At 40.9% G+C, this 26,325-nt stretch overlaps 1 protein-coding gene across 1 annotated transcript; it reads left to right on the top strand.

Moving 5' to 3' along the window:
• The first annotated feature begins 13,316 nt into the window (after positions 1-13,316).
• rps16 (ribosomal protein S16) lies at positions 13,317-21,652 on the top strand. The gene is made up of 6 exons (XM_063057767.1): positions 13,317-13,404; positions 13,500-13,551; positions 15,663-15,764; positions 20,420-20,516; positions 21,325-21,372; positions 21,464-21,652. The coding sequence occupies exons 2-6, from the start codon at positions 13,504-13,506 to the stop codon at positions 21,607-21,609; spliced, it is 441 nt and encodes a 146-aa protein (XP_062913837.1). The 5' UTR covers positions 13,317-13,404; positions 13,500-13,503; the 3' UTR covers positions 21,610-21,652.
• The last annotated feature ends 4,673 nt before the right edge of the window (positions 21,653-26,325 follow it).

The following is a 26,325-nucleotide window of genomic DNA, read 5'->3' as shown; positions in this document are numbered from 1 at the left end:
TGGATAACTTTGTACAAATATTAGTATTAAGGAGGTTCGGACTTGAGGCACTTGTAATGCTGGTTTGAATTGAGATTTCATGCTTTTTCCAAAGATGAGTTAAGTGCCCTTGATTGTATTTTTGAGATGGTGTGCGTGTATATGATGGCTGAATTCAAACCTTGCACTTATTTAATAAACTACTTTACAATTTCAAGCTTTGATTATTTAAATCCTCCCGTCCCACTACTACTACGTTAAAAAGTTAGAGCCTTGTAGTCAATGGCACCCAAAAAGCAAGAAAATGCCCCGTAATAAGGTTTGGTTCTATAATTGGTCCTGTGCCTCACCTGCATGTTTTCATTGGCGGGGGGTTAGCTTTCAGTATTTGTATATAGAAAAAGTTCTTTAAATAAGGCAGCCTTGCATGGACTGTTATTAATTATGATATTCTGAATTGTAATTTGACCATACCAATAGCTTAAAGATTGTCCTTTTTGCTTCAGCCTTGTCTGGTTGCCTTCCTGCTGGAATGTGATAAACAGAGTAGAAGCCTGCTTTGCAATATTAAGGAATCAGAATCGGGTTTAATATCACCTGCATATGACATAAAAGGTGTGAACAAATTTCAAACTTGGTGCGTTCCCAATGAACGTGAAAAAATTCCTCGCAGAAATTTGATGTAGCTATTTTTTGGAATTTTTTTTTGTTTTCTTTTAGAATGTCTTAATGTTATTTCAGGGGGAAAATGTTTAGGAATTTCCTTCAGTTTTTAAAGCAAAGTTGAAAGCTTGCCTTAAGTAAAAACTGTAGGAACTGTTCAGATCTATAGTTTTCCTTGCATTTTCTATTTTATTTCAGACTTCTAGCATCTGCTGTTTCTTTCACCACCACCCGAACATCTATAGTATGGTCCGATCCCAGAGTGTAGTAAACTAGTATAAATATGAATTGGTATATAAAACCCTTTTAGAATTAGTGGATTTTGTTAGATTATTAACTAGATTGTATCATTAGATGGTAGGCCCACCAACTAGTCAAGAAAAATACAAGTTTATCTATATGGGTTTTGTAGCCATAATTTACTCATGAGAAGTATCAAATCCAATTCTGATGGATGGGAAGATAAATACATTACTACTAATCTGTCTGTAATTCAAGTGAGGTTAACCAGGAGAATGATATCCCATCCATTACTGCAATGTGAATTTTCTGACCACAAAAAAAAAGCCTGTTGTAGGGCACAGATAATGATATATTAAGAACAGGGAGGTCAGTTGTTAGTTGGATCAAGTCCAGATGAGGTCAAGGAACAAATGGATTTGTAGATACAAATGGATCATTAAAATTTGCACAAAGATCAGCAAGGCTCTGGAGTGGGTGGAGGTGTAGGGGGAAGCATGTATTAAGAATTATTTCCAGAGCAATAGGATTGGGGAGAAAAGGAATTTGCACTAATCTTGTATAGAACATTAATTTTACCATACTTGCAGAATACAATTTATTATCCATTCCTAATTGCTGTCAAAATGTAATGGTAAGCTCTCCTCTGGAATCACTGCTCTTCTAGTGCAGGTCCAGGGTGGTCCATGGCAGTGGGCAATGGTTTCCCATGTGCTTGTTACCAAAGTTCAAGTACGTTTCTTATCAAAGCATGTACACTTTTATACAACCTTGAGATTTGTCTCCTTAGAAGCAGCTATGAAACAAAGAACTCCAATAGAACCCGTTAGAAAGGAAAGACTGTCAAGAGCGGAGCGAAAAAATAAATTGTGTGGAAAAACAAAGAGGTGAACAACATTCAGAACTGTTTGCAGCTGATTCAGAAGTCCACTAGGTGCAGGCCACTGCCTCAGTCCAACACAAGAGTCGAGTAAACCCTACGTAACAGTGAGCTGAATGGCTCATCTCTCAGCCCCGACCCTGACCATTTCAATCTGGCCTGGCGTATAAAAGCATCCAGACCTCAGCTTGTTCCTTACCCACAGGGCTGGAATCCGTTGCCTCGATATGACCAGTACCTGGCCTTTCCAGCTCAATCTTAAATGGATCAAACCTTGGATCTTTTCCTGCCTCTGCTCTGCTGCATTGAATTACACAACCTTCCCCATTTGGCTCGACTCTTAAATCATTGTGCTTTGGGATAAAAGTTGTAGGTTTGGTAGATGCTGTCTTGAGTAGCCATGGTGAGTAAATGCAGTTCAGTTTGTAGGTGATACACACTATAGCTGCTCCACACAGCTAAATAATCTGGATTTTTTGATAACCATCTTGCATCAATAACTCGTAGCTAGGCTCTTCCAACTGGTTTTATTTACCAAAAATTTGTTACCCCGAAAAGCTTCAATTCAGCTTTCTCTCAAAAAGGGAGCTACTCTGTTCACTGTTTTCCTGGCATACATTTCTGATATCATCATACATCCTGTTCTTGCCATCATCTCCACCATATTATAATATGAAAGTACACAAATTATAGCCATCCAGATCTTGGAAATGGCCATTTAAAACATTCTGGTTATTAAAAATAAAACTTAGCTATTGTTGTAGCAGTTGGCTGTCTTGCAGTTCAGACTAAGCCTGCAGAATTTATTTGACAATAGTTATGAACTAATTTGACAAAATCATTGTTTTTCAACTTTATTGAGATACAGTATGGCATAGACCCTTTGAGCTATGGTGCCCAGCAAACCCCCTAATTAAGGGACAATTTACAATGGCTAATTAATAAACCAACAATGTCTTTGGACTGTGGGAAGAAACTAGAGCACCCGGAGGAAACCCACGCAGTCACAGGGAGAACATACAAACTCCTTACAGGCAGCGGTGGGAAATGAAGCTGGGTCGCTGATACTGTAATGCTTTGCACTAACCACTACACAACTGTGCCATCCCAGTATCCCAACGTGTATAAGTATTCTCATATGCAAAAATCTGCACACCATGCTGCTCATGTGACTACACGTGTACTTTGACTTTAAAACTGCTCACTTCCCTGATTCTACAGTCATAACAAAACATAATGAATGTGCCTTTGAAACGGATTTATGGTTACAATAGTTAACTGGAAGAAAGCACTTAAAACGTTCAGTGGATAATATATTGACTTTAAGCTACCCATTTGGATTAGATATCAATCTCTGAATAAGGAATGTGTACTAACTTTGCGTGTGTTTTGTGAGGAAATGTTATAGTCATAGTCATACTTTATTGATCCCGGGGGAAGTTGGTTTTCGTTACAGTTGCACCATAAATAATAAATAGTAATAAATAGTTAAACAGTAATATGTAAATTATGCCAGTAAATTATGAAATTATGAAATTACAGCACCACGGTAACCAGAGAGTGTAATTACAGAGACCAGTCGACATTATTTATTTCAATAATAATGTGAAATCTTTAGATCAGTAGAGCACAGATGCCTGCTGGGATAGGTGTTACATATTCTGCAATACCATGTATGGGGTGGGGACAAAAGCAACTGAGGAACTGTAGCAGGAGATTACATTCAAATCCCATAAATGTTCCTATGACTATACAGTACTGTGCAGAAGTCCTAGGCACATATTTGTCAATGTAGAGCGGAGAGCAAGTTTGTAAATCTAGCAGGAGTAAAGGTTGTTGGGAATGGTGAGGGTGGAGTGATATGGGACAGGTGGCAGAGAAGGTGTACTGTACCAGGGCAGGGGGTGGCACAGGTTTAGACACACCCAGCCCTGAGACACCAGGCAAGATCATCAGGCACCGAACAATTGGTTTATTGATCATTACAGAATAGCTCTCTGGTGCTTCCTGTTCCCTCCCCTCTCCCTGTCTCTTTCCCATTCTCAGTCCACAATAGAGATGCATATCAGGATCAGGTTTATCATCACTCACGTATGTCGTGAATTTTTTTTTGTTGTAGCAGTACAGTCATAGTCATAGCAAAGTACAGCACAGAAACAGGCCTATTGGCCCATCTAGTCTGTGCCAAACCATTTAAACTGCCTACTCCTATCGACCTGCACTGGTATCATTGCCCTCCATACCCGTACTATCTATGTACCTATCCAAACTTTGCTTACATAAATTAATAGAATACTGTGCAAAAGTCTTGGGCATCCTAGCTATACGTATGTACCTAAGACTTTTGTACAGTGCTGTACAGTGAACAAGGGTCATAGCAGCAAGCTTAATAGAACTATTTGTGCACAGGTCAAGGAAGACTGCTGTTTTTCTTTTGGGCTCTTGTCAGTCTACCTAACCGAAGCCTTCTATTTTCTACAGTTTTCGTTATTTTTAATGGTCCATTCAGAAGGACTGAGCCATTAAATTTGATGCAGTAATGCTAACTTTTCTGGGGCATATCATTTTCTTTTGTGACTCCTGCACAAAAAAAGAGATGGGGCTGTCAGATACTACTAGGTAGACAGGGACTGAAACATGAGAGTTTGAAGAAGGCCACTGTAGACTGGCATGTACCAGTCGAGATGAAGGATTAAGTAACATAAGAAGAAGATAGTATCCTTTTTGAATATGCCAATTATGATACTAATTAAAGGCATAAACTCTGGTGGCTGTTCTCCCATCTAACCAGGGATGAATTAGGAGTCTGCTGGAGCACATTTTCTATACCTTGAAACTGTGTGCGACAACCAGGATGATAACCATGACTTGACAGTAGAAGATACGTTAAATTTTCAATTTTTATAATACACCGCACAGCGCATTTTTAACCAGGCAAAAAGAGCTCGGCCTTCCAGATGGTGAACCCATGCAACCTAAATCTACCCAAACCCCCTCGTTTAGTAATGACATCATCTCAATTGGATTCAGACCTTCCGAACCAGCAGAATAGTCTTATCAAACTGTAAGATTAGATGTCCTGAAGAACGTTTGTGTAGATAAACCTTGCGATTGTTTTGTCTTGGGTAATATGCTGTGTCTCTTAGCTGCCCTTGTGCAATTTCCTACTATAAACTATATTCAATTCAGCTGAGACACCCTGTGTATAAGGAGAATATCTGGGAAAACAGATGTTCATTGCACCAGGCTATATAGCACCTTACATTTCATTTCTCCTCTCCTGTCCCTCCCTATGACTTCCCCTTCAAACCAGTCACAAATGTTTTGCCACAAGGCTTCTACAGTCTCTGTGAAATCAACACTGATATATTTCCAATTCCCTAACCAATGGCTTCTCTTTACTATTGGAATGAACGGAGCCACGGAAATTGTGTGTTCTGCATAATTTATAATAATTGCCACCTGTGATGACATCAGTCTCTCCTATCCAAATGTGCAAGATAAATTGAAGTAAGATATTTTGGACTATGGATATCTGTAAATAGAGCAGAAAATGCTGGAGGTAATCTGGTCCTGCTGAGTATTTCCACTATTTTCTTCACTATCTACAAGATTTAAACCTTACAGCATGTTTATGAAGGAAATAAAATTCAATAAATGGTTTAGGATTTTCAGTGTGATTCTTTGTTCTGCTTGTGCTTTTGTTCTGAATTAACTGCAAGGATTTCTCGATATGAATTGCAACTTTTAAATTTAGCCTAAATATACCCTTCGTCCAAGAGGACCACAACCTTGTCACAGGGTTTGGAGGCTCACATGCCTCGATGACCCAGAGAGCTATGCTGGCTAGAGTCAGGGCCTTGATAGGGTCACCGATGCCAAACAGGTCAAAGGGTAGAGGCCAGACTAAGAGTGGTCCGCTGATCCTCCAGGTTCTGGGTTTCAGCTCAGTGCTAACAACTCTGACTGGTAAAACAAAACTATCGTGGAAACAGCGATGAAGAATCCTTCTAAGTCCGTGTGTGAGTCCTGAGTCTCCACCGGGGACTTGTCTGACTGACAGTAAACGACTGAATGGTGAAGGCAGCCGTGAATGCCGCCAGAGATGGGGGACCTTCAGTGCTGACCCGGATGCCAGCTCTGTAACAGGCAAAAGAAGAAGAAACATATCCTTAAATGTAAATGTTCCTCCTGGATGGCGGGGCGAGGAGATGCCTCCACCAAAGGAGGTGTGAGGCGCTCCCTCTGTCCGCTAGCCTGCAGGTCACCCTTGGGCAAGGTGTAGCACCTGCTTAGCCCCCATAATCGGGGTCATGTGAAACCACGGGAGCATTTGCTGGGTGGTCGTATGAGCAGGTGGAACACATCACAAGCCCTGTTTATGTGACCACAGACGCCAGGCAGACAATCTCTGAAGAGCATAGATAACAGCTGGGGGTCACCCGTCTTGCAAAGGCACTGTCCAGACACAGCAGCGGGGTGGTTACTGTGACACTATTACAGTGCCAGCAACCCAGGTGCAAGTTCCCCACTGCCTGTAAGGAAATCATTCTGTATGTTCTCCCCATGACCTCATGGGTTTCCTCCAGGTACTCTGGGTTCCTCCTGCATTCCAAGAACGTACAATTGGTCGGTTAACTGGTCACATGGGTATAATTGGGCAGCGTAGGTTCGTTGGGCCAGAAAGGCCTTTTACAGTGCTGTATCGCTTTATAAGTAAAAAAGGGGAATTACAGGTTATGGGGAAAAGGTAGGTAGGTGGATATGAGTCCGTGGCCAGATCAGCCATTATCTTATTGAGTGGCGGAGCAGGCTTGACTCTAGGTGGCCTGCCCCGGTCCTATTTCTTATGTTCTTATGCCTTGTCCTGATGAAGGGCCTCAGCCCGAAACAGTGACTGTTTGTTCGTTTCCATACATGCTGCCTGACCTGCTGAGTTCCTCCAGCATTTTGTGTGTGTTGCTCTGGAAATGTATTAATGACCTTCTTTGCCACTGGGTCTAAGTCTAAATCTTGGACCTTTCACTCTAAAAGCAGGGCAGCAGTTCAAAAACATGGAGTCACTACCACCTTTCCCTTTGTTATGGGCAATTCAAGTACGAAGTACATTTATTATCAAAGTACGTATGCAGTATGCAACCCTGAAATTCGTCTTCCACACAGACAGCGACAAAACAAGTGAATAAAAAATGAGCAAAAAAACACAATATAAAACACCAACCCAGAAAGTCATCGAAAGCATCCAGGCGTATTCAGTTCAGTTCAATCTAGTGCTGTGTCATTCTTTACATGCAGTCTGCCCCGATCAAAATAGCAACAGAAAAAAGGAGCGACCAGAAACCAGAAACATATCATAACATAAATTACAGCATCCAATCCACAAGCCGCATTGATTAAACCCAGCCCTTGACCCAGGACTCCAGCGATCGCACCCAGAGAGAGAAGCCATTAGAGATGGACAATGAATGCCAGCCTTGCCAATGATGCCAGAACATATATAACCTTGTACAGAATGTAACACCTGTAATCCCAAATTAAACTCATCCTATCTGCCTGCACATGGTCTATATTCCTCTATTCCCTGCCTGTTTTAATATCTCTGAAACATTGCTGTCATATCAGAATCAAAAAACTCATTCGTAAGGCCAGTGATGTTGTGGGGATGGAACTGGACTCTCTGACGGTGGTGTCTGAAAAGAGGATGCTGTCCAAGTTGCATGCCATCTTGGACAATGTCTCCCATCCACTACATAATGTACTAGTTGGACACAGGAGTACATTCAGCCAGAGACTCATTCCACCGAGATGCAACACAGAGCGTCATAGGAAGTCATTCCTGCCCATGGCCATCAAACTTTACAACTCCTCCCTTGGAGGGTCAGACACCCTGAGCCAATAGGCAGGTCCTGGACTTATTTCCTGGCATAATTTACTTTTTACTATTTAACTATTTATGGTTTACTACTATTTATTATTTGTGGTGCAACTGTAATAAAAACCAATTTCCCCCAGGATCAATAAAGTATGACTATGACTATGACTATGACTATATCTATATCTGCTTCCTCCACCTCCTCTGACAGCACATTCCCAGCAAAAGCTGATCTAGGTGTAAAAAACCTGCCTTGTAAATCTTCTTTAAACTTTTCCCCTCTGACCTTTAAATTATGTCATCTGGTATTTGACATCCACCCTATCTATGCTCTCATAGTTATAAATTCCTTATCAAGGCGACCTAAATGTGTGCTTAGCCTCTGCTTATAGTGAATATTCTCTAATCTAGGCAACATCTCGGTGAACAAACTCGAGAAAATCTGCAGACGCTGGAAATCCGAGCAACACACACAAAATTCCGGAGGAGCTCAGCAGGCCAGGCCGCATCTGTGGAAAAGAGTACAGTCGACGTTTCAGGCCGAAACCCTTTGGCATGACCGAGGATAAAGAGCTGAGAAGTCGATTCAAAAGGTGGGGGGAGGGGGGAGAGAAAAACACCAGGCGATAAGCGAAGGGAGAAGAATGAAGTAAAGAGCTGGGAAGTTGATTGGTGAAAGAGACAGAAGGCCATGGAAGAAAGAAAAGGGGTAGGAGCACCAGAGGGAAGCGATGGGCAGGTAAGGAGATAAGGTGAGAGAGGAAAAAGGGGATGGGAAATGGTGAAAGTGGGGTGGAGACATTACCAGAAGTACAAGCCATCAGTTTTGAGGCTACCCTAATGAAATACAAGGTGTTCTATCACCTGCCACCTTGTGTTTCTTTTTCCCCTCCCCACCACCACCTTTTAAATCTGCTCCTCATCCTTTTTTCCTATAGTCCTGCCAAAGGATTTTGTCCCGAAACGTTGACAGTACTCTTTTCCATAGACGCTGCCCAGCCTGCTGAATTCCTCCAGCATTTTGAGTGTGTTGCTAACATCTCTTCTGCACCTATGGTCTAGATGGGCCGAAGGGCCTGTTTCTGCGCTGTAGTGCTCTATGACCCTGTCAAGCCTCCACAGTCTACCTGTAACGCACAAACTGGAATTGCAAATTCCAAATGTGGCTGGACCACATCTGCAACATGACTTAGCATTCCACTGTACTCAACTGATGAAAGTAGGCATGCTGTACACATTCTTTACCAACTTGATCTGTTGCATTGTGACTTTCAGGAACCTATGGGATTAGGATGGTGGTGAATATTTGAAGCTCGGATTGGGGTGTTTGCTGTTGCAATGTTTGCCGAGCTTGGCAATTAGCTTGCAGGTGTTTCATCACAGTCTAAGTGACACCTTTGGTGCGCAGTTGTTGGTGGTTCTCTCTGGGAGCGCTTGTACTTATATAGGCCCCCGTTCGCTTGCCAAAGAAATGCGAGCCAATAGAATTTAAAGGTCAACTGGAGGGGTAGCCAATCAGGCCCAAGGTAAGCGAATGGGGTCCTATATAAACAGGAGCACTCCCAGAGAGAAACACCAACAACTGCACATTGAGGATGTCACCTAGACTGGTGGTGAAATGCCTGCAAGCTAATCTCCAAGCTCGGTGAACACTGCAACATCAAAAGCAATGGGACTGCATCCCAAGTTCCCTCGTACATCAATGCTCTGAGGTTTCCTGCCATTTACTGCACACTTTCCTCTTAAATTTGACCTCCCAAAGTGCACAGAGTCAACTCAATCTGCCACCCAAACTTACAATTTCATGGAGTTCATAGAGTCGTACTGCAGAGAAATAGGTCCTTCAGCTCAACAGCTCCACACCAAGATGCCCCAGCAAGGCTAGTACCATTTGCCCACATGTGGCCCATGAACTTCCAATCTAAACTCAATGTTCTGCCCTGGCTTGCATATCACGTAGACAGCCAGGGCACAATATCCAAGGTTGACCCCAACTAACGGAGAGCCACTTTATTAGGTACATGTACATCTAATAGTCATAGTCATAGTCATATTTTATTGATCCCAGGGGAAATTGGTTTTCGTTACAGTTGCACCATAAATAATAAATAGTAATAGAACCCTAAATAGTTAAATAGTAATATGTAAATTATGCCAGTAAATTATGAAATAAGTCCAGGACCAGCCTATTGGCTCAGGGTGTCTGACTCTCCAAGGGAGGAGTTGTAAAGTTTGATGGCCACAGGCAGGAATGACTTCCTATGATGCTCTGTGCTGCATCTCGGAGGAATGAGTCTCTAGCTGAATGTACTCCTGTGCCCACCCAGTACATTATGTAGTGGGTGGGAGACATTGTCCAAGATGGCATGCAACTTGGACAGCATCCTCTTTTCAGACACCACCGTCAGAGAGTCCAGTTCCATCCCCACAACATCACTGGCCTTACGAATGAGTTTGTTGATTCTGTTGGTGTCTGCTACCCTCAGCCTGCTGCCCCAGCACACAACAGCAAACATGATCGCACTGGCCACCACAGACTCATAGAACATCCTCAGCATCGTCCGGCAGATGTTAAAGGACCTCAGTCTCCTCAGGAAATAGAGACGGCTCTGACCCTTCTTGTAGACAGCCTCAGTGTTCTTAGACCAGTCCAGTTTATTGTTAATTCGTATCCCCAGGTATTTGTAATCCTCCACCATGTCCACACTGACCCCCTGGTCCTGCACGCTAATGCAAATATATACTGCAAGCTACAACTCTAAGCACAAAAGCATGCAGACATGGTCAAGAGGTTCTTGTTGTTGTTCGGTCAAAACATCAGAATGGGGAAGAACTCTGATCTAAGTGAACTTGTTGGTGCCAGATGGGGTGGTTTGAGTATCTCAGAAACTGCTCATCTCCTGTGATTTTCACACACAACAAACACCGGAATTTACCGAGAATGGTGTGAGAAACTAAAAAAAAAATGTCCATTGAGCAGCAGTTTTGTGGTCAGAAATGCCTTGTTATTGAGAGAGATCAGAGGAGAATGGCCAGACTGGTTCAAGGCGACAGTAACTCAAATAACCACACGTTACAACAGTGGTGTGCAGAAGAACATCTTTGAACACACAACACATCAAACCTTGAAGTGAATGGGCTACAGCAGCTAAACTCCACTCCAGATTCCACTCTTATATCTAATAAAGTAGCCACTAAGAGCATGTACCTATCCAAGGGCCTTTTAAAGGTTGTTATTGTACCTGCCTCAACCACTTCCTCTGCCAGCTCTTTGAATATACATATCTCCCTTTGGGTAAAAAAGTTACTTCTGAAGATTCTATTAAATATTTCCTCTCTCACCTTAAAGCTACAGTTCTTGATGTCACTTGGAAAAAGACTGAGAGGATTCGCCCTATCTATACCCCTCTGTAAAATCATGGAACTTAGGAGATTGAGGGGAGATTTGATAAAGGTTTACACAATTATGAGGAGTATATAGAGTATAAATGCAAGCAGGCTTTTTCCACTGAGGTAGAGTGAGATGATAACTAGAGGTCATTGGTTAAGGGTGAAAGGTGAAATTTTTAAGGGGAACATGAGGGGAAACTTCTTCACTCAGAGGGTGGTGAGAGTGTGGAATAAGCTGCCAGCACAAACAGTGGATGCAATTTCAATTTCGACATTCAAGAGAAGTTTGGACAGGTACATGGATGGGAGGGGCATGGAGGGTATGGTCTGGGTGCAGGTCAGTGGGAGTAGGCAGTTTAAATGGTTTGGTATGGACTAGATGGGCTGAAGGGCCTGTTTCTGTGCTGGAGTTTTCACCTCTCAGTCTCCTTCACTCCAAGGAATAAAGTCCTAGCCTGTCCAACTTTGCCCTGAAATTCAGTCCCTTGAGTCCTGGCAATGTTACACTCTTCCTCGTTTAATAACATATTTCAATCAGCAGGGCAACCACACCTAAACACAACATTTTAATTGTAGCCTCACCAGCATCTTGTGCAACTGCACGATGACCTCCCATTTTTTTTTCAGTCAATGCCATGACCGAAGAAGGCCAACCTACCAAAAACATTCTTCACCACCCTGTCTGTTTGTGGCTCCACTTCCAGGGAACCATATACTTGTACTTGTACATATACATATACTTGTACTGCAAGGTTCCTCTTTTCTGAAACACACCCCAGGGTCCTGCCATTTACTGTGACAGTCCTACCTGTCACTTGACATTCCAAAACGCAATGCCTCGCACTTATCCAAATGAAACTCAATTTGCCATTCCTCAACCCACTTACAGAAAAAGATTGATGGGCAAAGTTCAAAAGCTTTAAAAGTTATTATCTAAGTACACATATGTCACCATATACAACCCTGACGTTCAAATTTCTTGCAGGCATACTCAATAAATCCAACAACCATAACATAATCAGTGCAAGACTGTACCAACCCTGTGCAAATAAGAAATAGATAGATAGATAAACAAATAAGCAAGCAAGCAATAAATATCGAGAACATGAGATAAAAAGTTCTTGAAAGTGAGTTCATTGTTTGTGAGAACAGTTCAGTGATGGGACATGGTAGCAGACATCCCACTTCTCCCGGAAATTGATAGTGGCTCCCTGATGCCCGGAAATTATATACAATACCCCGCAAATTGATTTTTATTGAGAGGGAGAGCGAGCATCCTGATTGGTCTCTCTTCGTGCTAAGTAGACCTATCAGTTTTCCCTGTGGGCTTTACAGTCGACCTCAGAAATAATGACAGTGTTGCTCGCAGCGCTGTTTGAAATAGTGAACTTTTATATTGCTCATGGTGGGTTAAAATGTAAAAGACGTGTTGAGGTGAGTTTAACAGGTGTCAATCGTTCATTAGCGTAGCTAACATTATTTAAACTAGCTGGCTAGCTGCTAAGGAGCTACGCTATTGATGTCCTACGTGATGACGCCAAACTCCCTGTAGACTTGCTTAAAGTTGTAACAGAATAAACATGATAATATAATATAATATATGTACATATTTTAATGTCACCTTTTCTGCATATACCCAACTTGGTTTACAGATCAGACAAAATCACTAAACAAAGTATTACATACACCCTTGGAGGTCGAGCGGGTGGGGGGAGGGTAGTGCTACCTCCCTGAAATGAGTTTTTTAGGGTGGGATGTCTGGAATAGAAAGATTTTGTTCAAGCATTTTTGAGAGCCATGGAATTAGTGATGAAATAAAAACAAGTAAATAGATTTAAGCACTGGTAATGGACCAGATCTCCGTTATCTCACTTCATTTTGTGGTATCTTTTATGTGTAGATTAGATGGTACATTGTATACGTCGAAATTCACAGAGATTGACAAAGGACTTGAATAAACACGTGATTCATTTTGCTGCTGAACCGAAGTTTCTTTTACCCTAGAACCAACTAAGAAGGCACAGAGGAATGCTTTCGTCACGTTGAATCTAGGCAAAAAGCAATCCAACCTTTCGCCCTTCTTATTTCCATAACTTCTCCTTCCAAATACTTATGCAGAAATGAGTTGTTAAAAATGTGCCCTTTTAATGAAGGACAAAGTCTTAAAAACAACAGCGACCCGAATCTCAATTTACGCGCGCTGCGCCGGCTGATTGACAGCTGGAGCCCAGGACGTCATCCAAACTCTCAGCCAATAGCAGGACAGCCGTTATTTCCTCAGCCTCCGCTGTCGCAAAGTCGGGTGGCTGCCGTAAAACAGCTCTTGATTTGGTGGGTCGGAAACCCCGTACGGTCTTTCTCGCTGCTGCCGCTCTGTCAGGTGAATTGGCCTAGTTGTCGGATTTGGGACTTTTAGGACTTTACACACCTTCTCTGGCCGTTGTAACTGTGTTTCTCCTCTTATTTTAACTTTAGGAACATGCCTGCGAAAGGACCTTTGCAATCTGTTCAGGTTTTTGGGCGAAAGGTGAGCCTTTTACGGGGCGGACTTGCCCCCGCGTGTGCTTTGCGCAGCGATCGCGCCTGGGCCTCGTGTTTCTGGAGCCGTGGAGTTGCAACCTCGGGCGGTTCTGGATCGCGATGGCCGAGTTCTCAATTCGAACCCGAGGCCGCCCCGGGCGATCGGGGCAAGTCTGACGGGTGGCAGCGGCCTGCGATTTCCCCTTTGGTGTGAGCGTCCCCATCCATTCTTTATCATGTGCCCAAAAAGCCTGAAATGTCATTGATACGTGTTCTCTTTTAGACATAAATAGTTCGTTTTGAGACGTGAATACACTGGATTTTGTTTGAATTGGTTAAAACAGTATAAATACAGCTATTTAACGTAGAGCATGGAACTTGTCTATTTTTAACATGGTCGAGGTTATTATTTAGGCAATTATTCAGCTCTAGGTTAATTTCAATAATAGTTAAAATTACACTGACTTGCAGAGTTCTCCAGTGATTTTGTTTGCTTCATCTAGCTAAATCAGTCTTGAATTTTTGATTTGCAATTTAACCCCTTAAGTGAATTTGACAGCATTGTGAAAATGGTTTCTCTTCCACCAAAATGTCCTACATTTAATTTGATCTAGCCACTTGTCCTCAATCTCTAAATGATGCACAACCTTTTTTCATCTCTTCACCAATTCTCAATTATTCCATTATTTCAACCATTTTGTACTTGATAGTTAATCTACATTATACGATTTGAAGGTTCACAGTCTTGAAGGGGTCACATACACTACGTGTGCAGTGATGAGCCTCTATGGAACTCTGCCTGTCTTAAAGTCATCAATAAGCAGTGCATAGAAATCATTCCAGAGAAATATCTAATGTAATATGTTACTTGCACTGAGTACCTGCCATCCTGTTTAAACCTTCCTAAATCTTTATTCAGTTTGCTATACTCCGAGATCTCCAGAGATAGGACGAGGTTAACAAGATCATCATAAGATAGACTATACAGAAATATTAAGTCTTCAACTTAATATATATGTTATTTAGTGCATTTATATCCTTTATGAGGTGTTCTATTGCTGTAAATAATTTATTGGATTTTATTGCCTGAAACCTGTTCAGGCTGCTTCTGATTGTACTTTTTGGATGTCTGGATGTTTTATCAAAGATGTGGGGAAACTACTGCAGGCGCCCAGATTAAAGTAGATTTCTAGTCATAGTCATACTTTATTGATCCTGAGGGAAATTGTGTTTTGTTACAGTTGTACCAATCAAGAATAAAGTATAGATATAGCAATATAAAAAAACATAAATAATTAAATAATAATATGTAAATTAGGCCAGGAAATAAGTCCAGGACCAGCCTATTGGCTCAGGGTGTCTGACCCTCCAAGGGAGGAGTTGTAAAGTTTGATGGCCATAGGCAGGAATGACTTCCTATGACGCTCTGTGTTGCATCTCAGTGGAATGAGTCTCTGGCTGAATGTACTCCTGTGCCCAACCAGTACATTATGTAGTGGATGGGAGACATTGACCAAGATGGCATGCAACTTGGACAGCATCCTCCTTTCAGACACCACCGTCAGAGAGTCCAGTTCCATCCCCACAACAACACGGGCCTTACGAATGAGTTTGTTAATTCTGTTGGTGTCGGCTACCCTCAGCCTGCTGCCCCAGCACACAACAGCAAACATGATCGCACTGGCCACCACGGACTGGTAGAACATCCTCAGCATCGTCCGACAGATGTTAATTCTGATGGCCATTCTCCAGTCCACTGGTATGTTCTGCAGAAGTGTGAAGTAGAATGTCTAAGCCAGTCTGATTTCTACCCCAGCATCCCAGTCTATTATAGTTTAACTCCTTCAGCCTCACTACAGCATTAAAAAATGGTGTTTTGTCCATAAAGCTCACTTGTAGATGTAAAGATGAAGAGCCGTAGGAATAGCTTCTCCCCTTTCTCTGTGAGATTTCTAAATGGTCCATAGTCAATGAACACATCTGTACTATATTTTGCAGTTACGAGTTTTTTTTATCTTTTACGTTGCGCTGCTGCAAAACAACACTTTACACATTTTATCAGTGGTAATAAACCTGGTTCTGATTCTGAAGTCAACTTAAAAACTTTCTGCTCTACAGAAAACAGCAACCGCTGTTGCCCATTGCAAAAGGGGAAATGGCCTCATCAAAGTGAATGGCAGGCCTCTGGAACAGATTGAGCCAAAGACCTTACAGTACAAGGTAAGTGAAGCCCATCTGTACCTGCTCATGCCTGCTGACTGTTGGAGCATTCTGAAAGGCTTTGCCTTTTGTAGGTTGTATGCTTTGGGAGAAGTTGGAGGTTGTAAATTTCTAATTTTCTTCTATGCAGCAATAACCAACAAACAGGTAATCCTAGATTCCATCCATGCTGATTTGAAATGAGAAATTGAGCCCACAACATTTGAATAGCCAGTTGATCTGACTGCTCCTCTGTGTTGTAGAGCTGCACCTTTGGTGCTCCATGTCGTTTGCACCACTGAACAAGTCAATTGAGTGGAATTGTGAAAGATTTTATTGGGAACTGGGATTTGGCACAGATCTGTTTCAGAGCAGCTTCCCATATCCTTGATTGACATTAGAATCTAGTACAGTGTTCCTTCAACGAATGACCTTGCATGTCTTCAGATGTTGTATCTCAGTGATTTGCAATTAGTGCCAATTTGTTCATAATATCCCTTAACCATCAGTAATGTTTTTGCTAGATATACATACGGGTCGAGCAGTCCTTATCCAAAATCCAAAATTTTTTTGAGTGCTTACATGGCACCACAAGGTGGAAAATTCCACAAGATGCTGGAAAGGTTCCCAGGTAATCCATGGGGCTTTGTGCACCATGGAGAGTTTTGAGAACTGACCTCACATATCTTGAGTGCTGCCAGTTTGCTTTCAGCGGTTGTCATAGCCAGACCTTTGTGCGTCACTCACAGTAATTACCATGTGTTTTGCACTTATTCCTTGCTCTGTGCTGTGAAGGTATTGTTGAAAATGTCTAAAAGGCCTGCAGTTACCCCAATAGGTAAAAGTGAAAAGGAAAAGAGGAAGCATTTATGACACAGGAAGTCAGGTTGTTGGAAAAAGGACAGCTGTGTAAGCGTGAAACATCTAACAGAAGAGTGTGGCATTGTGCAGTTTGAACAAACAGAAGGCCAAACTGTTAAAAGTTCTGTGCTGAAAATCACGAGCAGAAGTTAAGGAAAGATAGAAAAACATTGCATAAAGCAGTAAATAAAATCTCGATTGTGTATGGAAAAAGTAGAATTGTCAGTGTTGGAGTGCACATGTGCTGCTTAATGGTATGCTGATCATGAAAAAAGCAAAGATCTACCATGAACTGATAATTGAAGGTAATTTAATATTCAGTAGGCTCATTGCAGAAATTTAAGAAAAAGCACAGCATTAAATTTTGAAATATTTGTGATGATAAACCTCTGTTGATAAACAAAGCAGCAGAGAAATTCATTGATGAGTTTATCACTGATGAAAATTTAACAGCAGAACCAGTCTTCAGTGCTGATGAGATAATTGTTCTGGCATTAATGCCCCGGGAAGACACTGACCGCAGCTGATCAGAAAGCTTTTACAGGAATTAAGGTTGCCAAGGACGGTATAACTGCTCGGATATGCTAATGCAATAGGCACGCATAAGTGCAAACTTGCTGTGGTTGCTAAAAACGAGCGTCCTCGTTGTTTTAAAGGAGTGAGTACCTTACCAGTCCATTATCAAAAGGGCATGGAGTGCTGGGGACATCTTTCTTGATAGGTTTCACAAACATTTTGTAAATGGATTTTGTGTTTAAACTTGGGTCCTATCCCCAAACGATCTCATTATATAGCAGCAAATGTTCCAAAATCCAAAACACTTCCAGCCCCAAGCATTTTGGATAAGGGGTGCTCAATGTGTAATGCCGAGTGTTTTTCCAACATCTCAGGCCAGAGGGTCAGTGTTCATTCTGATGACTCATTCAAGGAATAGTGCTGGTGTAGTCTTTAGTTGTAATGAGTCTTCATACATTTGACTGTCTCAGAGTTGAGGGTGCTGGCACTGAGTGACGTGCTTGAACAGACCTTACTCAAGCTTTGAGTTTGTCAAAAAAAAAGTCAAGTCTTCTGTATGAAAGAACTGCAGAATTATATTCCAGAAAAAAATGATTTGATATTTTGATGTATTGTGCACTTTGTTAGCTGGATCTGGTAGAACTGTTTATGTGCATGTTATTTTGTTTCACTGTCTAGTTTACTTGATGGTTGGGTACATCTTTGCAGATACAGTGAAGAGCAATAATGACTCAAATGTTCTGTGGTAATGTTTACCCTGGTAAACTGTATTTATGTGATCACAGCTCTGAGTTTCAGCTTTACTGGAATTACTTTTCATCAGAAGTTATAACATGTACATAACTTTCAATTGTATGTTGTGATAATTGGAGCTGATGCTAGTTACTGTTGCAAGAAAAAGTTAGTGAACCCTTTACAATTACCTGGTTTTCTGTATTCATTATTCATAAAATGTGGTCTGATCTTCATCTAAGTCACAATAATAGACAAACACAATATGCCTAAATATTAACACACTAACAATTGTACTTTTCATTCTTTATTGAACTCATTGTTTAATCATTAACAGTCTAGGCTGGAAAAAGTATGCGAACCCTAGTATTTGTTACATTGTAGAACCTTCTTTAGCAGCAATAACTTCTAAATGTTTCCTGTAGCTGCTGAACAGACTTGCAGAACGGCGAGATGAATTTTAGACCATTCCTCCATACAAAACTTTCAGCTCAGCAATATTTCTGGGAAACCTTGTATGAACAGCTCTCTTCAGGTTATGCCATGGCATCTCAATTGGGTTAAGGTCTGGGCTCTGACTCACCCATTCTAAAACGTGGGTTCTCTTGTTTTTGAACTATTCTGTTGTTTTTACTCTTGTGTTTCAGATCATTGTCTTGTTGCATCATCGAACTCCTATTAAGCTTCAGATGTAGGGCTGCTACCCTGACATTTGCCTATAAAATATCTTGATACAAATTTGAATTCATTTTTCCTTCAACAGTTGCAAGCTGTCCAGGCCCTTAGACAGTAAAGTAGCCCCAAACCATGACACTCCTTCCACGTTGCTTCACAATTGTGATGAGGTTTTGGTGTTGATGAGCAGTGTCCTTTTCCCTCCAAACATAGCAGTGTACATTTCTGCTAAAATGTTAACTTCTGTCTCATCTGTCTACAGAACATTGTCCCAGAAGTGCTGTGGAGCATCCAGGTGGTCTTTTGCAAACTTGAGATGTGCAGCAATGTTTTTGTTTGGAGAGCAGTTGTTTGTGGCGTCCTTCCATGAACAGAGACTAGCGAGTTCTAGAGATTTCTGCAGGTCTTTTGCTATAACCCTTGGGTTCTTTTTCACCTCCTTCAGCATTGCAGGTTGTGCAGGAGTTTCCTCCATTTAGAGACAGTTTCTCTAACTGTGGACTGATGAACACTCAGGTCTTTAGAAATGCTTTTGTAGCCTTTTCCAGCTTCATGCATCTCTACAATTCTTCTACAGTCCTTAGTGCACATAAACAGATCTTTCTTGAGAAGAGCGGGCTCTGCCAGTAACCTGACTTTGAGTGTCTCTTTTTTTGTAGAAGGCATTACCCCAGAGGTTCACATACTTCTTTGAACCTAGGCTGTGATTATTTAAATGGTGTACTCAGTATTGACAAGGAGTAGTACAATTGTTTTTGTGTTGTTAGTTTAGGCAGATTGTGTTTGTCTATTTTTGTGATTTAGATGAAGATCAGACTACATTTTATGAGTAATGCAGCAAACCAGGTAATGGCAAAGGGTTGATAAACTTTTTTTGCATCTGTATGTCACTAATTTGTTGGGCTTTATTCCTCTTGTGGAAAACTGTTCTGAATTAGTTTCTACTCATTATAACATACAGTGGGGAGGTGGGGTTCTTGTTGGCCATCACTCCTGTGAATCAAACGGCATTTTGGTTTTCAAACATTTCCTGTAAGCAGCATTCCATGTGTAAAAAGTTAGACTGATGGAGACCAAGGTTAACAGTTATCTCAGTGTTCTGAATTCTGTCTTTGTTTGCTGCATTCATTCCACTAGACTACTAGTTCACAAAAGTGTTTCTTCATTATTGTTTGAGTTTGCATCTTACGCCAGGTAGCAGTGGAGAGGTTTTCCTGATTAAGTGCAAAATGTGACCGACCATGATGATCTGAAATAAACATAATAAAAACTGGAGGGCTGTGTGTGAGGGAAGGGTTAGATTGGTTTTGGAGTAAGTTAAGAGATCAGCATACCATCGTGGGCTGAAGGGCTTGTACTGCATTGCACTGTTCTAGGTTCTGTTTAAAATATTCCGCAGGGCTGGTAGCATCTGTGGGAGAAACGAGCGATGTTTCAAGTCAGTGACCTTCAGGGCGCTGCCTTGCAACTGAATAAACTTGGATTCTGCAATACATTATTCAAAGTAAATTTATTATCAAAATATGTATACAGAATTCAAGCCTGAAATTTGTCCTGCAAACAATCACAAAGCAACAAAATGCCATACAGTGACGCTATTCGAATATGAATTAGAAAAGTTGTATTTTTATATATTTAGCATTCAGCTCTGCAATGTTTTTAAGTTTCTCAATTTAAGTTACCTAAATGTCCGTGAAGCACTCTTCTTTCATTTTTTCATTAGCGTATGTGTTTTACTCTTCATGAAATACAATCAATTGTTGAAAGGGGGAGATGCTGACTTATTGGAAGAGCCAAAATAATTGTGGTCCTTTTTTTGTAGTGGTTTATTGTGTATTTTACACTGAACAAAGTATAAATAAGATTTTAAAAGAACATTTTATTCTTTACAGCTGTTGGAACCAGTTCTGCTGTTGGGCAAAGAAAGATTTGCTGGTGTCGACATCAGAGTTCGTGTGAAGGGTGGTGGTCACGTAGCTCAAATCTATGGTATTATAATCAATATATTTATTCTATACTTTATTCATTTTCAGAAATTCTCCTACTTAGTGGTTACATTGCCTGAAAAAAATAAATCCAAGTAAAAACCATTGGGATTTGCCTCAGCAATTATAGCCCACTCATAAAATAGAAAATTTAGTTCTTATTGGCTGTTTACTGTTTATATACCACGTGCACAAGTGTGGAGGCATGAGATTTGGGAGCTGCAAAAGAGAGATGGGATTGTGCAAATGGCATCTTCCTTTGAATGAGCTAAAGATTCTATCCAAGACATTGACTCCAAGGTCCAGCTCCCAAACTAAATTACTTGTACAAATAATAATTAAGTTACTAGACTAATATTCAGAGTCCTGAACTATTTATCTGGAGAAAAGAGTTTGAATCATCTTCTAGTAGCTGGGGAGTTCAAATTCAACTCCTTAAATAAATCTGAAGGGGAAATGTAATATGAATGAGATTAACCACAAAACTTCTGATTTCTCATGAAGTTTCATCTCATTTACCAATGTCCTTCAAGGAAGGAAACCTGCCATTTGTACCTATGATTCGGTTCCATCTGTGCAGTTAATTCATTGCTATCTGTTCTATAAGTCAGTATTTTTTTTAAAGCCTGAATGTGTCCAGCTGCGGACAGGAGAGGGGTGACACTGACGTTGTAAAATTAGAAGGGAATGGTCGTTGAATTAAAACTTCTGTTGCAAATTAAAGTACATTTCAGAACTAAAATGCTCTTTTTGTAATAGTTCCCTATATGCTTCTTCTGAAGCTGGTTAACATGTTTTTGTTTTGTCAACAGCTATCCGTCAATCCATTTCCAAAGCATTGGTGGCTTACTACCAGAAATGTATGTACTTCCCAACATCTTACTTGAAAATATTTTCTGATTTTTTTTTCTCTATTTGGCAATTTTAAAATGACTTGTTGTTGCTTTGTAGATGTAGATGAAGCATCCAAGAAGGAGATCAAGGACATCCTCATACAGTACGACAGGACTCTGCTGGTCGCTGATCCTCGTCGTTGTGAGGCCAAGAAATTCGGTGGACCTGGTGCCCGTGCACGTTACCAGAAATCTTACCGTTAAAATGTTTTATTTTGATTTGTGGCAAATAAATATCTAACTGTCACACGGCCTGTTCAGTATCTTTGAAATGCTTCTCTAAATTGGTCTGTTTCACCATATTGATTAATATGTCATTATTTGTAGGATTTTTATTATATAATTCTGTTCTAATTTTGGGTTGCCTTTCTACTCTTCTCTTTTAAAATTTTTATTTATTTATTAGAAATATAATGTGGGATAGGCCCTTCTGGCCCAGCAACCCTTGATTTAACCCAAGCCTAATCACATGACAATTTACAATGGCCAATTAACCTACTGACTGGTACGTCTTTGGACTGTGGAAGGAAACGAGTCGCCGGAGAAAATCCACGCATTCCACTGGAAGGACATACAAACTCCCTACAGAGGATGCAGGGGTTGGACTTTTCTTCCAAGTACATTTTTTAAAAATAAATGAATTTTGCAGTCCTTCACAGCTCTCTGCATAAGCAGAAAGTAATTCCAGGCCGGGGGTTCCAAACCCTTCTTTATGTCATGCAGTCTTACCACTAACTGAGGGTCCATAGACCCCAGGTTGAGAATTCCTGTTCTAAACTTTAGCTGATGATCTAAATTTATTTAATTACTGCTCCACTGATCAAAGAGAAAGGTTTCCAGGATAAATCAATCACTAAGATGTGGGTCAAGTTTTGCTCTGTCAAAGGAATAACTAACTTTTCGTTAGAGCTCAACACAAAGTAGTGTAACTCAGAGTGTGAAGGATGTACAGATTGGGCAAGCTGAAAGGAATGGGCTTTTAAATTGAGAGTTCATATCAAAGTAAAATAATGGAGTGCTCTGTATTATATTGATTGGAGGGAGTGACTTGTATAGTGTGTGATAGCATTTCTCTGACCATGCTGTTGTCATTGCTTAAATATGTAGTGACAAAAGCTTTAAATATACACACAGTACTGTGCAAAAATCTTAGGCGCGTGTCTAAAAAATTTTTTTTCTGTAAAGAGATGTTTTCAAAAATAAGTGAAATGTTTATAAATATGAAAAAAAATCTGCAAAACAGTAAACAGGAAAAAGCTAAATCAAATCAACATTTGGTGTGACCTCCCTTTGCCTTTAAAACTACATCAGTTCTCTTTGGTACACTTCAGTTTTATAAGAAAACCAGCTGCTAGGTTGTTCCAAGCATCTTGGAGAATTTGCCACAGTTCTGTAGACTTTGGCTGTCTCGTTTGCTTCTGTCCAGGTAATCCCGGACAACCTTGATGTTGAGATTAGGGCTCTGTGAAGGTCATGCCATCTGTTGCAAAACACCTTGTTTGTTTTGCTGCAGATAGCCATTTATGACCTTGGCCTTGTGTTTGGGTAATTGTCCAGCTGCAGAATGAAGTTGGGACCGATCATTCGTCACCCTAATGGTACTGTGTGATGGTTAAGAATCTGTTTGTACTTCTCAGCCTTGAGGATTTCATTAATTCTGACCGGATCACAAACTCAGTTGGCAGTAATGGAGCCCCAAACCTGCAGGGAACCATGGTAGTGGTTCACTTTTGGCTGCAAACACTCATTCATGCCCTCTCCTGGAATTCTACAGAAAAACTGCCTCCTGTTTGAGGCAAAGAACTTAATTTTGACTCACTAGTCTAGAGCACTGGCTGAGATTGTTCTTGCATTTTTGGGTGTAGGTTAGTTTCTTACTTTGTTTCTGCTTCAGAGGAATGGCTTTTTGACAGCAACTCTTCCATGAAGACCACTTCTAGACTTGAGTGCACAGTGGATTCTGTGAGTTCAGAGTTGATAGCAGTGCTGGAATTCTGATTTAGAAGGAACGTCAGTTTGATATATGTCTTGTCTGCTGCACTTGATTTCCGTGGCCGACCACTGTTTCTGGTCCTCAACCTTGCTCATTTCTGTGCTTCATTGGAAGAGCTTGGTCAGCACATCTTGGAACTTCTGTGTGCCACAAAACTTGCTTGGGAGAGACATTGCTGATGCAGGATGACCACCTTGTGTCTTCTAATGCTTACTCTTGCCATCGTGTAAGAATTGATGATTTGAAGGTTATACTGCCACACCGTCTTACTTTGGTTGTGCTCTGCTAGTTTGATTCCTTCTGTTCCCATTTCTGTGTCAGTTAATCAGTTTAGTTCATTCAACTCGTCATCGATCATTAGCATCCTGTTTGTTATCTTTCTTTAATCATGCACTGGGCTATATACCTACAAAATCAACTTTTTATTTGAAAAGTGGTTTATTACTTAATATGCTACTTTTTAAAACAAAATACAAATTTCTCTACCATTAAATTTTTTGAAAAAAGAAATTTGCTTTATTCTGATAAATTAATACAGAAAACAAAGTTTAGTTTGAAAACAAAATTAATATTTTAAAAATCTAGGGTTCCTAAGATTTCTTGATGCAGTGCTGTAGAATAGGATGAGCACCAATAACAAGTTAGTGGGCAATAAATGAATAACCAGTTTGAAATCTTCACTTTTCTATAACACATTACACAAAAAATGTTTGTTTTAAAATGTTCAATTACCACACTCCATTTAACTTGGAATGCAGAACATAATATTTCTGGAAATACTTTGGGTTCAAGAATTGCCTGCAGAGAGAAATGAATATAAATAAACTGAAAGGGTTATCTGAAATTATGGAAATTAATGAAATCTGAAATTCTAGAGTCCTGAGGAGAGGGAAGTGTTATGGTAGAAATGAGGTACTGTTCAATGAGCTTGGTGAAACACTGGAAGAGAGGCCAAGAGATGTGGATTGAGAATTAAAACTGACCTTGTAGACTGGGGTGTTCTGCAAAGCAATCTGGATTTCTGTAATGTGTAAACTATATGGTGTAAATAAATGTACATTACAATGTGCGTTTGAGTTTCAGCTTCCCCTATAGGGGTTGTCTGGACGAAGGGAACTGGAAAACATTGCGTATTCTGCAGCTGGAAAGGGCTGTGAAGAAGGTGTGGTTGTGGAGATGTAAAAGTGCTGCAGGGAATTTGCCCCTTTTGCCGTGGCATCCTGTTGGAGAGGAATAGTGGAAGATGATGCACTAACCGAGGTGAAAGATGTGGACAAGAAAGAATCTGGAGTTACAAGAGACTGCAGGTGTTGGAATTTGGAGCAACACTTGAGATGTTAAAGGAACTCAGTTGGTTGGGCAGCTACTATGGAAGATTCTAGTCCAGATAGAGTCAACGCGAAACGTCAGTTGTCTATTTTCTTTAATAGAAGTGTACAATGTAGGGAAATGGGAAATTGTACATAAATGATGTAGGAGGTCTGCCTACTCATTGTGTCCACGCTGTCCCCCAGAAGCAGGATCCCATTACTCCATTTCCCTCTCTTATTCTCACAGGCATGTCCATTAATTCTATTTATCATGAATCTAGGCTGAGGGGTATCTTACGAGCAAGAGAAATCCAAGCTTTAATTTGCAAGCGCCTAATTGGGGTGTGGTTGTATAAAATAGAGCAGCCAAGCGGCCACAGAGAAACTGCATGGATAACAGATAAGGTCAGGATCAAACCTAAGACTCTTCCGCTGTAAACAACAGGAATTCTGCAGATGCTGGAAATTCAAGCAACACACATCAAAGTTGCTGGTGAACGCAGCAGGCCAGGCAGCATCTCTAGGAAGAGGTGCAGTCGACGTTTCAGGCCGAGACCCTTCGTCAGGACTAACTGCAGGAAGAGTGAGTAAGGGAGTAATGCGTTCACCAGCAACTTTTATGTGTGTGACTCTTCCATTGTGTTGTCAGCAATGAAACGTCAATAAGTGATTGCAGCGCCCCTTAACTAAGTTGCCAAATGTAGGTAACACGCCGCGATGTCCATTCTCTTGCTTATCCCGAGCCTCATCTTGACGAGGGGAAGATCGTGGTGTAAAAGTTGTTAACACACACACAGAGGATCGTTTTCCCTGACCTCCACCTTAGTTCTTGTATGTTTGTCTTGAGGAACGTATCTTTAACATCTAATGTTCCTCCCAGCGACTGGAGCGGCAATGATATCGCAGCTGCTAGCTTTTCAAGCAGCTCCTATTAACAATCACACAGGTTTTGTTTTGGCAGGTGCTTCTCTCTGAAAAGCGCCATGGTGCTATTTCTATTGGGCCTATCACTTTCCGACCAGGTGTTAGCATTATAGGCAACATTAATTTGGCGTAAATGAAAAAAATTAAAATGCAATTTATAGATCACCATGAGCTCTAGCCTTTAGGAATGCGATCAATGACTGTTGGTTTATGAAGACACTACTTTTGATCTCATTGAAACCTACCGAATGTTGAAAGGCTACAGAATGGATGTGGAGAGGATGCTTGCATTAGTGGGAGAGTCCAGGACCAGAGAGCAAAGGCTCAGAATAGAAGGACGTCACTTTAGAGCAGAGATGATGAAGAATCCAGCTGGAGGTTGGTGAATCTGTGGGATTCATTGTCAGCGACGGCTGTGGTGGCCAAATCATTTTGATTTTCATTTGTCTTGATTAGGAAGGGCATCAAAAGTTATGAGGAGAAGGTAAAAGAAAGGGGTTGAGAGGGATAATAAATCAGCCATGATTGAATGGAGGACCAAACTCGAGGGCCGAATGACATAATTCTGCTCCGATGTCAATGGTCTTATGGATACCTTTGCACCTTGAAATCGCTTGATCGGAAAACTAATCCGTCTCAAATTGTAGATTAAATATTTTTTTTTCTGTATGAGGTTGCTGGTTATAAATTAGA

Source organism: Mobula hypostoma, chromosome 9, assembly GCF_963921235.1.
Source record: "Mobula hypostoma chromosome 9, sMobHyp1.1, whole genome shotgun sequence".
In the NCBI taxonomy this organism is placed as follows: domain Eukaryota; kingdom Metazoa; phylum Chordata; class Chondrichthyes; order Myliobatiformes; family Myliobatidae; genus Mobula; species Mobula hypostoma.
The sequence above is the reverse complement of the archived record's forward strand: the minus strand, read 5'-3'. Positions and strand labels throughout refer to the sequence as shown.